Source organism: Alosa alosa, chromosome 8, assembly GCF_017589495.1.
Source record: "Alosa alosa isolate M-15738 ecotype Scorff River chromosome 8, AALO_Geno_1.1, whole genome shotgun sequence".
Taxonomy (NCBI): domain Eukaryota; kingdom Metazoa; phylum Chordata; class Actinopteri; order Clupeiformes; family Clupeidae; genus Alosa; species Alosa alosa.
In genome coordinates, this window is record NC_063196.1 from 32,820,835 (window position 1) to 32,835,834 (window position 15,000).

Sequence of the window (15,000 nt, forward strand, 5' to 3'; positions counted from 1 at the left end):
TCAGTTATAAGGTCTGCTTTCTTACCCGTTGTTGTTATTGGTCAGCTGCTTCATGATCTGGCAGTATATCTCATCTCTTAGTGCAGGATGCTGGGTGGGCGGGCCAAAGATCTGATTGGTCAGCTCTAGAGGGCTACGGACCTGTTTGACTGGGTAATCCCCCATGTACTTCATAATGGGTGAAGCAAATGTTAAAGAGCACACAGCAGTCTGCAAGGGTATATGTGTGAACATTTACTGAGCATTAAGTGTGTGTGTGTGTGTGTGTGTGTCGGTGTTGGTGTCGGTGTGTGTGTGTGTCGTTGTCTGTATGTGATGTATTTGTGTGTATTTGTGTGTATTTGTGTGTGTGTGTGTGTGTGTGTGTGTGTGTGTCAGTGTTGGTGTCGGTGTGTGTGTGTGTGTCGTGTGTATGTGATGTACTGTATTTGTGTGTGTGTGTGTGTGTGTGTGGACTAAGTGTGTGTGTGTGTAGTGTGTGTGTGTGTGAGAGACGGTAAAGGATATCCGTGAAAGCCTGCATTGCGAGGCTGCTCAGCTGCGTGTTCCCGGCCAGACTCCTGAGGAGAGGCTGCTTCAGAGGAACTCTGGTGTTGGCCCACAGCTTCTCACGGCCGCCAGCACCTCCCTTCCCTCCCTTCATGGGGTCCCTGCACACACACACACACACACACACACTTAGTCCACACACATAGGTAGCTGGATGGATTTTTGTTTGTGTTTGATTTGTGTTTGTGTTTAAAAGTCCTTTACCAATGACTATTCCATAACACACAGTATAAATGACAGTATACAATATTCAGTCCTTTACCAATGACTATTCCATAACACAAAGTATATATATATATATAAATTACAGTATACTGTACAATAATCAGTCCTATACCAATGACTATTCAATGCCAATCATATCATAGCATCTTTATGTCCAGGATTATGTGCTTCTTAGGTAGCAGGGGCACAGTCTGGCGCTACGAAGCCTGGCTCTCCTACTCTAAAGAACATTGCTCACCTGAGTATTTTAAGTAGTCCTGCTCACCTCACCTGCTCATCAAGAACTCAAAGGAACCTCACTCACCTTAAGAACTCATAGAAGCCTCATTCACCTGAAGTACTCATAGGAACCTCACTCACCTGAAGAACTCATAGGAACCTCACTCACCTGAATAACTCATAGGAACCATACTCACCTGAAGAACTCATAGGAACCACACTCACCTGAAGAACTCATAGGAACCTCATTCACGTGAAGTATTCTAAGGAGTCTTGCTCACCTGAAGTATTCAAAGGAGAATTCCTTGAGGTTGATCAGGGTGACTCTGTCCGTGACAAGCTCGTCTTTTGACTTCCTCTTCTGCGCGGGGTTCAGGTTCAGCAAGTTCTACGTAAGTAAGTGATTAAATAAATAAATACATAAATAATAAAACATTTACATCATTGAATTATGCAAAATATTAAACAGGTGACAAACAGTCCCTGGACCGTCCCTGTAGTTCAAACTCTCAATCATGAGGTGCTCCATATGGAAGCAGGTCTCCACTAGACCCCAGTGAAAGTGCTACAGTGAGAGTGGTGGGACCGGTTCAAACCCCGACCAGTAGGAAGCGGCTGAAGTGCCCTTGAGCAAGGCACCTAACCCCTCACTGCTCCCCGAGCGCCGCTGTTGTAGCAGGCAGCTCACTGCTCCGGGATTAGTGTGTGCTTCACCTCACTGTGTATACACTGTGTGCTGAGTGTGTTTCACTAATTCACGGATTGGGATAAATGCAGAGACCAAATTTCCCTCACGGGATCAAAAGAATATACTTACTTATTTATACATACTTTAGCATAAACATATATTTATAGGTTGTTGGGTTTTTGTTGTGGTTGGTCTTTGTCAGCATGATTAGTATGGCATTAGAATGTACTTTTATTATGATTCTTTCTGGCATTAATCGTTGTTTATGTTGTTGTTGTGTATGTTGTTGTCGTTGTTTACCAGTGTGTCGTCCGTGGGCCGGCTCATAGCGGGAAGGACCATGATGGCGTCGGTGGAGATGGCGGCGGTCTGGCCCGTCCTCTCGTTAGTGGCGGTCAGCCAGCCGCTCTCTTGGGAGAACTCGTCATCTCGGTGGAGGAGGAGGATGTCACCACGGCGATAACTCAGGAACATTGGGTCGTCTGAAGTCATGAGTGGGGGGGGCATGTATGGTGTATTATTACCTTGTTTGTAAAAGTTGTGTTAAATTGTGCAGGATTATTATCTTGTTTATAATGTTGTATTAGCTTGTTTATAACATTTAATGTTGTATTAGCTTGTTTATAATGTTGTACTAGCTTGTTTGTAACAGTGTTTTACATTGTTTGGGATTATGACCTTGTTTATTAGCATCATGCAGGGCAACTCCACAGGCTGAGCGTTGTTTTAGACCATCCAGAAACCCGCCCACCATTTCCACAAACTCCGCCCCCTTCTCAGCGCCCAAGGTGATGTCTCCCCTCAGAGTGGATATCGAAACCACCGGACATGGGTCTTCCTCACTGCAACACACACACACACACAGATATATTCACACACAAACACTCTCTCACACACACACACACACACATACACACACACACTCACATCGTTGTGTTCCCTTTCAGCTGTCTCTACTTGATGACTTCTGTCAGAGTAAGCCTCTTTCGGCCGCCGCTAGGCTACGATGGCGTCTGTCAGAGCAAGCCTCTTTCGGCCGCCGCTAGGCTACGATGGAGTCTGTCAGAGCAAGCATCTTTCAGCCACCACTAGGCTACGATGGCGTCTGTCAGAGCAAGCATCTTTCGGCCGCTGCATGGCGTCTGTCAGAGCAAGCCTCTTTCAGCCACCACTAGGCTACGATGGCGTCTGTCAGAGCAAGCATCTTTCGGCCGCTGCATGGCGTCTGTCAGAGCAAGCCTCTTTCAGCCACCGCTAGGCTACAATGGCGTCTGTCAGAGCAAGCCTCTTTCAGCCGCCGCTAGGCTATAAAGACGTTTGTCAGAGCAAGCCTCTTTCAGCCGCCGCTAGGCTATAAAGACGTTTGTCAGAGCAAGCCTCTTTCGGCCGCCGCTAGGCTACAATGGCGTCTGTCAGAGCAAGCCTCTTTTGGCCGCCGCTAGGCTACGATGGCGTCTGTCAGAGCAAGCATCTTTCGGCCGCCGCTAGGCTAGTCAGCACAAGCCTCTTTCAGCCGCCGCTATATGATGACGACGTCTGTCAACTCCACGTACCTGATGATGATGTCGGTCATCTCCGCGTAGGGCACTTCCATGCAGACCCTCTCCATCGACTCGCAGAAAGAGACTCCACTCCAGTTCACCGCCAAAATCAGGTTCTCGTGAGGGAGAGGTGGACCTGTGTGTGTGTGGAAGCATTGACTTGTTACTAATGCTGCCTGTGTAATGACAGGTTCTCTCAATTGATCTAAACACTGTAGCTGAGCCTATTAACTAAAACACACTGGCATGTCCGAAAAGACAAACCAATGTCCCAAAACTATTAACACTATTGTCCTGTTATCACACATGATTCAGAGCCATATTTTTCCCCATTGCCATTACTACCTATCTGAATGTTGACTGATATTTACCAGACGCTTTTATTCAAAGAGACAAAGACTCGCAATGCTGGGAATTGAATCCAGGTCGACCGATTATCAGTCAGAGACGTTACCATTGCTCCACCACCCCCAACCCGCCATCTGTCTGTCTGTCTGTCTGTCTGTCCATCCATCAGACCTCTTTGCTGCCTGCATGTGTCTATCGTACTGCATGTGTCTATCGCACTGAAATGACAGATCTCTGCATGTGTCTGTCGTACTGCATGTGTCTGTCATACTGAAATAACAGATCTCTGCATGTGTCCGTTGTACTGAAATAACAGATCTCTGCATGTGTCCGTTGTACTGAAATAACAGATCTCTGCATGTGTCTGTTGTACTGAAATAACAGATCTCTGCATGTGTCTGTCATACTGAAATGATAGATCTCTGCATGTGTCTGTCGTACTGAAATGACAGATATCTTAAAGCCCAATGCACCTGATCTGTAGGAGACCTCGAAGAACCGGGAGAAGAACATCGGCCAGGTCCGCCTGGCATAGTCCACCAATTCCTGCTTCACAGCTGCAGTGCTTTTTTGAGATTTTATATAGCCACCCTGTAACACACACACACACACACAAACACACAATTATTAATTATAGAATTAAGATGAAGTTTATGGACTGTATCTGTGACATACTAACTTATTCTAGCTTATTTTAGTATGTGAGATTTTAGTGATGTTAGAGGGTTTAGTATGTCTTAGTGTGTGTGTGTGTGTGTGTGTGTGTGTGTGTGTGTGTGTGTGTGTATTTACCTGTGTGTGTGTGTGTGTGTGTGTGTGTGTGAGTATTTACCTGTGTGTGAGCAGCAGTCACCATCTGTATCCACCTGGGCTCGGACTTGGTCTCTATGAGGTTGGTGTTGATACACTCCTTCACCACCTGCCTGGCTTTCTCAGAGCTGCTCTCCGAGCCAAACTTCACAAAGTAGTGCATCGCCGCCAGCTGCACAAAGTCATCCTCCTGATAAACACACACACACACACACACACACACACACCATGATTACACACACAAAAACGTGCATCGCAGCCAGATGCACAAGGTCAGGATGAGAGTAGAGAACTGAACAAAGGATGAACAAGGAGAGAGAAGAAGATGTAAGAATAGAGGAGAAGAGAGGAGAAGATGTAGAGGAGAAGAGAGGAGAAGAGAGGAGAAGATGTAGAGGAGAAGAGAGGAGAAGATGTAGAGGAGAAGAGAGGAGAAGAGAGGAGAAGATGTAGAGGAGAAGAGAGGAGAAGAGAGGAGAAGATGTAGAGGAGAAGAGAGGAGAAGAGAATAAAAAAGAGAAGAGAAGAAGAGAAGAGAACAAAAGTAAGAGAGGAGAACGACTGGTACTCCCCGAACTGAGGTGTGTGTGTGTGTGTGTGTCTGTGTGTGTGTGGTGGTGTGTATCTGTGTGTGTGTTTGTGTCTGTGTGTGTGTGTGTGTGGTGGTGTGGGGCACCTTGTCCGACTGGTACTCCCCAGACTGAGGTGTGTGTGTCTGTCTGTGTCTGTGTCTGTGTGTGTGTGTGGGGCACCTTGTCCGATTGGTACTCCACAGACTGAGGTGTGTGTGTGTGTGTGTGTGTGAGTGTGTGTGAGTGTGAGTGTGTGTGTGTGTCTGTGTGTGTGTGTATGTGTGTGTGTGTGTGTGTCTGTGTCTGTGTGTGTGTGTCTCTGTGCGTGTGTGTGTGAGTGTGTCTGTGTGTGTGAGTGTAAGGGCCAGATATGCAATACATTTTAGTGAACGTAAGAAGGTCAGCTCATGGACACACCGATTATTGTGAACGCTGTCAGACCCAAGTTTCCATCAGATTTATCAATCGTTCAATCCTTAGTGTAAAACTGCGCCTTTCTCTGCCCTTCTCCGCCCATAAACGCAATTCTTTAACGCCCACAACTGAATGGCAGCCTACATACAAGCGCGTTGAATGAAGTTAACTGATGACAACATTAAAAAGAATCAAAACGCTTTAGCTTATCATGAAATAATACCATACATGATAAGATGTAAAACAAGCAGGAGATTATAAAGATCAGTAGTTTTACTCAAAACTACTTGTGCCGCGAGGGCTATGGAAGATTGGTCAAATCTAACAAGTAGGAAAGTTTAAGTGAATGAAGTGAAAGTGAAAGTAAGACATTCAAAGGCCAACAAAAGTTAAGGTTGCTTTTGGTAGTACAAATACTTTCACCACAAAACCGGTGCTCTAAAATACATTCTGTTGTCTCTTGAAAGGTTCTCTTATTGACAAATTGAACTGCAATTTGATTAACTACTGCTTTTTACAAGGGTAGTATTTAGGTGCAGAATAGGCGTCGCTTTCCAGGAGCAGTCTTTGTACATACCGAGGGAAAATACATAACTAAGGCGGCTCTTTACTCTTCCCCCCATCTTTTCACGCTTAAACTCCCACTTTCTCCTGGATCTCCCATGAATGCATATGCATGACATGACAAAAGCGCAATCTGCCACTTTCAGCTCCCCTCACGACAGGCAGTTTGCTTTTACATCATTCGCGCCCTGTTTTGTACATACCTCGCATTGTTTTACACGCATTCTCGCGAAACAAATAGGCCCTGAAGTGGGCACAAAAGCGTTCATCAGTACATCTGGCCCTGAGTGTGTGTGTGTGTCTGTGTCTGTGTCTGTGTGTGTGTGTGTGTGTGTGTGTGTGTGTGTATGTGTGTGTGTGTATGTATGTGTGTGTGTTTGTCTGTGTGTGTGTGTGTTTGTCTGTGTGTGTGTGTGTGTGTCTGTCTGTGTGTGTTTGTCTAGTGTGTGTGTCTGTGTGTGTGTGTGTGTGTGTGTGTGTGTGTGTGTGTGTGTGTGTGTGTGTGTGGTGTGGGGCACCTTGTCCGACTGGTACTCCCCGGACTGCAGGCTGCTGATGACCTGGCTGTAGGTGAGGTCGGTGGCGGCAGGGTCCAGGCCGCCGGGCCAGGGTGGGAAGAGCTCCTTGCGGTAGGACAGCCTCCAGGGGGCGCCCTGCTCCTCCCCGCCCTTCTGCCGCACATCCTGCTCACACAGGAAGATGGAGTCCATCAGGTGCTGACCCTTACTGCCCAGAGACCACATCTGCAAGTGTAACACACACACACACACGTAAGTAAACACACACACAGACACACACACACACACACACACACACACACACACACACACACACACACACACACACAGCGTAAGTATGTACACACACACACACACAAATATGCGTAAGTACACACACACACACACACACACACACACACACATTTCATCAAGTAAATACAGACATAAGTGCAAACATACATTTCATCATGCAAACACACCCACTGCTGACCTGCACTATTTCTATCTCTGTTTGTGTGTGCGTGTGTGTGTCTGTTTGTATGAGTGTGTGTGTCTGTTGTGTGTGTATGTGTGTGTGTGGGGGTCTGACTATGTTCCTGTAACAGCTGTGTGTGTGTGTGTGTCTGTTTGTGTGTGTGTATGTTTGGGGTCTGACTATGTTCCTGTAACAGCTGTGTAAGTGTGTGTGTGTGTGTGGGTCTGACTATGTGTGTGTGCATGTAGCAAGTGTGAGGATTGTGTAACCTTGTCACTTGTCATGTGTGTGTGTGTGTGTGTGTATGTGTGTGTGCATGTAGTGTGAGGAGTGTGTAACCTTGTCATGTATTGTGTGTGCATGTGGCAAGTATGAGGATTGTGTAACCTTGTCATGTATTGCGATGTAGAGGGAGAAGCCGAAGTCGTCACGGATACCGGTTGTCCTGGCGATGGAGCTGCATATCTCGCCTGAGGTGCTGGCGGAGTCCACCTGCAGGTTTAGGCTCCGTCCATCCGGCAGAGACACCTTTACCTGCACGGGCTTCCTGCTGCGGCACGCCTGTAACACACACACACACACACACACACACACACACACACACACACACACACCACACACACACACACACACACACACACACACCACACACACAAACCACACACACACACACACACACACACACACACACACACACACCACAATCACACATGCACACACACACACACACACACACACACACACACACACACACACACACACACACACACACACACACACCACACACACACACACACACACACACACACACACACACACACCACAATCACACATGCACACACACACACACACACACACACACACAACACCACCACAATCACACATGCACCCATACACACACACACACACACACCACAATCACACATGCACCCACACACACACACACACACACACACACACACACACACACACACACACACACACACACACCACAATCACACATGCACCCACACACACACACAGACATACACACACACACACGCACACACACACACACACACATGCCGAGAAAGAATATAGAATATATCATTTTATATAATTTCAGTGATTTATGGGCTTCTTTAGCCGTTGCTGGCAGGGTCACGGAGGGAGCTGTGTGATTGGTTGTCAATGTGTATATCAACGGGGGGTGGGGCTTACATCTAGCTCCACCCAGCAAGCTGGCTCTCCTCGCGCCCCATTGGTCAGAGTCCGCCTCAGGCGTTCCATGCAGTAGGTGGAGTACTCAGCAGGACCTTGGCGGATAAAGTTCCTCAGGTACTACAGAAAACACACACACACACACACACACACACACACACATTACAGTTTTTGCCCATTGGTTACACACTAAAAACGAATGCTTGACTTGACAAATTACGCAGAGACATTTTCAACTGGAGCAAAACAATGCATGAATGTAGCTTGGGTGAGTCTTGAATTTCCCCTAGGGATCAATAAAGTATCTATCTATCTATCTATCTATCTACATGAAACACAATTGAGACAATAGATTGACCATATTGGACAACTTCAAAGCCTTATCATAGGCATGTTACATTCATGACATGAAAAGTGGAACTTATTGTACAAAATGACACATTATGCTGTCGGCTAAACATTTTAAACTTTATGCAAAACTGCATGAACCCAGCATCGGGTAAAGGCCGATAATTAAAACACAAATTGAAGCAACAGCTTGACCATCGGACAATCCTACTGCAAATCCTTTTCATAGGCATGCAGCTTATAACATAAAAGTGGAATATGAACGCATTTCATCACACCTGACAATTACAGAGCTGCCGGCTGTAGCCTAAGCGATTTTACTGATTCTTGAACTATCAGCGCCAGTGTTGACTTTATGGCGCCTTTTTTTTAGATGGTGAACGTAAACGAAGGAAAGCCCTCTAATTGACGGGGCAAGACTGACAAGTAGACAGGCCCGTCGCGGCTACGCTGCATGCTTGGTGAGGCAAAACTGGAAAATGTCTGTAAACAAATTTGGTAGCCAGAAAAAGAACATAAAACAGACAATACAAAAGGAGGGAGAGAACGCTTAAAGAAGGTAGGCCTATGGTTCTTGGCTTCACGCTCGGGCAACAGACAGTTCGAGGATAATGGGGTAGGACAATGATGACATTAATACAGTAGCCCGCCAGACATCAGTCGCCTTGTAATTGTATGGTTCATCTATATTATTTTAACTAATTTATCTGAATTGGTTGATGTTTCTCCTGGTAGCCTGTGCTCGCCTGTGCTGGCGTATGAAGCCTAGAAATCTAGATTCATCCCTAAGGCGGCAAATTCATTTGCTCAGCCTGTACGCCTAGTATCAAACCATAGGGATTTCTATTGGCTCGATCTATTTTGTTAGAGAGTCTTAAGGCGGGCTTAACAGGATAACGACAGTCCTGTGATGGTGAACAACAAGGAAGGGGCTATGGCTAACTAAGAGCTGTTGTTTTGAATGGGCGTTGGCGCCAACTTTGGAGGAGTTGCACTTGGTATTTCCTTTCTCAAAGAAGGATGTATTTGCCGTTTTGCGACTGGATACGGATATGGTCGATGGCCATGGCCTGTTGCATGCCTAGGCAGTTTGAAAGACAATTCTCTGCCGCCCTTGGATTAAGCGAGGTAAATGGTTGATTCCAGACTATACATTTCAATACATTTCCAGGCTACTGGATATGATACCTAGGCCATAATGGCTGTTTAGCGGTTAGGGCTGCGTCTTGCTCCCCGCACAGAATAACGAGGACCGCCCTGTCTAAAATCAAAAGACTATCACTGTGCGTGTGTGGCAACGTTAACTTGGTCTTGACTCGCTGCAGAATGCAGCGTTGTTCACTGCACTGGAGAATACAGCTAAACAAGCCTCTAAAATCAAATTGATTACTGAAATTGAGGTTTAGGATGGAGTGATGTGTAGGGCGATGACGCTATTTCGGGTTTTTTCACAAATCGCACCCTGACTAGGTTGGCTTGTCAGTGTGGGAACGAAACCTCAGACCAACGCAGATGCCAAAATAAAGAACGGCAACGTAATTCCTGTGGCTAAAAGCTCTCCGAACATTTCTAGTGGTTCTCATTTGCATTGATGGATTTGCTAGACTTCGCAAAGAAAGTCAAGATATCATAAAAGAAACTTCGAGATCTCGCAAAAAAAGTCACTATCTGTAAAAGAAAGTCAATATCTCACAAAAGAAACTTCGAGATCTCGCAAAAAAAGTCAAGATCTCGCCAAAAGAAACTCGAGATCTTGCAAAACAAACTCAATATCTTGCAAAAGAAAGTCAAGATCTCAAAAAGAAACTCGAGAAAACAAACTCAAGATCTTCGCCAAAACCTAGTCAGTGTTTGTCCCAAGTACATACCTTTTCTCAGTATTTTTTTTTTTTTTACCTTCCTTTTTTTTTCATGTCACCTCACGGGCTCCGTAGTTTCTTGCTACATTTTTTAAATTTCTATGAGAATGTTTAATATTTTGTATACTTTTGTATTTGTAAAAACATTTCACCTAAATACTGCAGAAATTCTACTTTGAGGTTCACCGAAGACTGAGGGCCAGATGTACTGTACGTACATTTACGAACATAGCGGTATCAGCACCATGGACACACCGCAGATTGCGAACGCTGTCAGACCAAAAATACACTGCTGTAAACAGGCTTAGATGTGGTGGACTCTCACTGCTGTAAACAGGCTTAGATGTGGTGGACTCTCACTGCTGTAAACAGGCTTAGATGTGGTGGACTCTCACTGCTGTAAACAGGCTTAGATGTGGTGGACTCTCTGCCCAGCTTCCCCTTGATTGTCAAGCCATGATTTATCTCATGATGCACCAAAATTGCTCTAATATCATCTGATCTATTTTTCTGTGCATAGCCTCGTGCAGGAGCAAGTGTGTTGCAGAATTGGAACTAAAGTGCAAAGCAGCAAGCATGGTCTAAGCATGTGTCTATAGTGTTCAAGCAATGAACTGTAAAAATGGAAACACAAAGACGGCAGTGTTTTATATAAAGCCCATCATTGTGTTGCTGATGATTTGTGTGTGTGTGTGTGTGTATGTGGGTTTGTCTTACTCTCATAAAGAGGTCGGTAGGTGGGAAGATGCCCAGACAAATAGCCATGAGGATCCAGCCTCTCTTACGGCTCAGCTCATTCTTATTGTTCGTCACCTGCTTGCAGATCTGACAGAAGATCTCATCTCTGTGGACAGTCACACACACACACACACACACACACACACACACACACACACACACACACACACACACACACACACACACACAGTACACACACATACACAAAAACACACACATGATTAACTATCCCAAGCTTATTTAGTGTAAAGCATTCAAGGAAACATCAATGCAAACAAGTGAAATATAATGTCGTAAATACAGTACAAACAGTACTGTACATTTGTGCAGTAATATGATTCCTGTCTGATCTCCTATAATCTCACACACATACAGCAATATGATTCCTGTCTGATCTCCTATAATCTCACACATACAGTAATATGATTCCTAATCTCCTATAATCTCACACATACAGCAATATGATTCCTAATCTCCTATAATCTCACACATACAGCAATATGATTCATAATCTCCTAGAATCTCACACATACAGCAATATGATTCCTAATCTCCTATAATCTCGCACATACAGCAATATGATTCCTAATCTCCTAGAATCTCACACATACAGTAATATGATTCCTGTCTGATCTCCTATAATCTCACACATACAGTAATATGATTCCTAATCTCCTATTATCTCACACATACAGTAATATGATTCCTGTCTGATCTCCTATAATCTCACACATACAGTAATATGATTCCTAATCTCCTATTATCTCACACATACAGTAATATGATTCCTGTCTGATCTCCTATAATCTCACACATACAGTAATATGATTCCTAATCTCCTAGAATCTCACACATACAGTTATATGATTCCTAATCTCCTAGAATCTCACACATACAGCAATATGATTGCTAATATCCTATAATCTCACACATACAGCAATATGATTCCTGTCTGATCTCCTATAATCTCACACATACAGTAATATGATTCCTGTCTGATCTCCTAGAATCTCACACATACAGTAATATGATTCCTAATCTCCTAGAATCTCACACATACAGTTATATGATTCCTAATCTCCTAGAATCTCACACATACAGCAATATGATTCCTAATCTCCTAGAATCTCACACATACAGTTATATGATTCCTAATCTCCTAGAATCTCACACATACAGTAATATGTAACTGTTTGCATCTGAAATGTATATATGCCAAACAGAAAAACTACAGCCTTGTGCATGTTCATACAGTAAGAAAGGGCTGACTTAGTTAACATGCCACTTTGACTCTCTTGTTCATAAGAAAGGGCTGACTTAGTTAACATGCCACTTTGACTCTCTTGTTCATAAGAAAGGGCTGACTTAGTTAACATGCCACTTTGACTCTCTTGTTCACAATAGTGATTCAGGAACTCTTCATTCCAGCCAAACCAATCACATTGATCAGGGATTCCTAATGTTACTTCCTACTTCACCTAACCTTTACATACTGATAATACACCCCATCGCCAATCAGGAAACACATTATTCCTGCGAGGGCTGATACCACTGCTCTGTCTCACCTGATGCCACTGCTCTGTCTCACCTGATGCCAGGCTCTGAGAGGGCGTATGCTCTGTCTCACCTGATGCCAGGCTCTGAGAGGGCGTATGCTCTGTCTCACCTGATGCTAGGCCTTGAGAGGGCTGTCTCACCTGATGCCAGGCTTTGAGAGGGCTGTCTCACCTGATGCCAGGCCATGAGAGGGCTGATGCCACTGCTCTGTCTCACCTGATGCCAGGCAGTGAGTGAGTGGGCGTATGCTCTGTCTCACCTGATGCCAGGCAGTGAGTGAGTGGGCGTATGCTCTGTCTCACCTGATGCCACTGCTCTGTCTCACCTGATGCCAGGCCTTGAGAGGGCTGTCTCACCTGATGCCAGGCTTTGAGAGGGCTGTTTCACCTGATGCCAGGCCCTGAGAGGGCTGATGCCACTGCTCTGTCTCACCTGATGCCACTGCTCTGTCTCACCTGATGCCAGGCCTTGAGAGGGCTGATGCCACTGCTCTGTCTCACCTGATGCCAGGCCTTGAGAGGGCTGATGCCACTGCTCTGTCTCACCTGATGCCAGGCCTTGAGAGGGCTGATGCCACTGCTCTGTCTCACCTGATGCCAGGCCTTGAGAGGGCTGATGCCACTGCTCTGTCTCACCTGATGCCAGGCCTTGAGAGGGCGTATCCAACAATGACGTGCAGCTTCTCCAGTGATGTCATTGTTCGGTGGAAGGTTGGTCCTTCTCCAATCATAATGTCGTTACTAGTTTCCACTGAGGTGGAGGGGCCATCGGGCTGAAAAAACGCACACCTTTCAGTATAAAGCAGTGTGTGTGTGTGTGTGTGTGTGTGTTCTGTAATTGCCTGTATATCTGTTCCTGTGGTGTGTGTGTGTGTGTGTGCTCTTACCTCCTCTGGGATAGTAGAGGCCCTCCGGTTAGCCAGTTTTATTTGCTTTTTGTTTTTTCTGAGCATTTTCTGCAACAAGCACATGAGTTAGTATAAACCACTGTCTTCCCTTTATAGCCTTTATTTGAAAGGACAGTGAAGACCTTAAAGGAAATGAATGGGAGAGAGAGATCAAGAGAAAGAGATCAGGAGGAGAGAGAATCAGGAGAGATCAAGAGAAGAGAGAGAAGATCAGGAGAAGAGATCAAGAGAAAGAAGATCAGAGGAGAAGATCAGCAAGAAGAAGATCAGGAGAATCAACAAGAAGATCAAGAAGAAGATCAAGAGAAGATCAGGAGAAGAAGATCCTGCGGGGAGAGAATCAGGAGAGAGAGAGATCCAGCAGAGATCAGGAGAAGATCAGGAAGAGATCAAGAATCGGGAGAGATCAAGAGAGAAATCAGGAGAGAGAATCAGGAAGGTCAGTGTGTGTGTGTGTGTGGGGAAGGGTCAGTGTGTGTGTGTGGGTCAGTGTGTCAGTGTGTCTATACCTGGTCCAAGCCGACCAGGCTGCTGAGGCGCCGGTCCCTCTTGTGTTGGATGGAGTTGGTGGAGTTGGTGGGGGAGATGGTGACAATGGCTTTGGGCTCGGGGAGATCTCCCATGAACCTCAAGATGATCCACCACACGCTCACACACGCCTACACACACACACACACACACACACACACACACACACACACACACACACACAGATATGCATGCATCAATACAACAAAGCAATTCTACATTTAAAAAAAAATAAAACAATCAAACACAGACACACATAGACTTTTTCTCTCTCTCACACACACACACACACACACACACACAAACAAACACAGATGCACTCACTCTCACACATATACAAGCAAACAAACAAACAAACACTCACACACACACACACACACACACACACACACACAAGCATTGATGCAAACACAAGCGTGTGTGTGTGTGTGTGTGAACTATTAGTGTTAATGTATGTCTTGTATGTGGCAGCTCACCAGTGTCATCCTTGGTCTCGTGCAGCAGTAGCGGTTTGCGGAGTCTCTGATGGATGTGCTCGTCGGTGGCGGGACTCTGGAAGTACTGCTTGGCATGAAAGCGGCAGGGAAACTCCCAGCCCGTCCTCCTCCCTCGCCCGGCTCGTGAGTGTCTTGGCGTGGGCAGGATCAAGCGCCCCTCGGCCAGGGGCCGCGCCTCTTTCTTCACACTCTTCTGTCTCTCTGCACCCCTCTTCACACTCGTCTGTCTCTCCTCCTCCTCCTCATCCCTCTCTTCTCTGTGCGTCTGCTCCTCTACACGCTGCCTGGCCTGGGGCACTGGCACAGGCTCCTCCTCCTCCACCTAGGGGAGAAAGTGTGTGTTAGGAGTTTATGTGTGTGTGTGTGTGTGTGTGTGTGTGTGTGTGTGTGTGTGTGTGTGTGTGTGTGTGTGTGTGTGTGTGTGTGTGGAGCTTTTCCTCCTCCTAGGGGAGAAAGTGTGT

At 45.8% G+C, this 15,000-nt stretch overlaps 1 protein-coding gene across 1 annotated transcript in view; it reads right to left on the reverse strand.

Moving 5' to 3' along the window:
- The window catches only part of LOC125298849 (unconventional myosin-VIIb-like), a 57,966-nt gene that overhangs the window by 15,013 nt on the left and 27,953 nt on the right, over positions 1 to 15,000 (reverse strand). Inside the window, 16 exon segments of the mRNA XM_048249718.1 lie at positions 26 to 179; positions 508 to 650; positions 1,275 to 1,381; positions 1,982 to 2,163; positions 2,360 to 2,523; positions 3,235 to 3,358; positions 4,044 to 4,161; positions 4,403 to 4,570; positions 6,449 to 6,673; positions 7,293 to 7,466; positions 8,106 to 8,225; positions 11,030 to 11,156; positions 13,243 to 13,379; positions 13,494 to 13,562; positions 14,024 to 14,173; positions 14,481 to 14,861. Of these exon segments, the coding sequence (XP_048105675.1) occupies positions 26 to 179; positions 508 to 650; positions 1,275 to 1,381; positions 1,982 to 2,163; positions 2,360 to 2,523; positions 3,235 to 3,358; positions 4,044 to 4,161; positions 4,403 to 4,570; positions 6,449 to 6,673; positions 7,293 to 7,466; positions 8,106 to 8,225; positions 11,030 to 11,156; positions 13,243 to 13,379; positions 13,494 to 13,562; positions 14,024 to 14,173; positions 14,481 to 14,861 (2,543 nt within the window).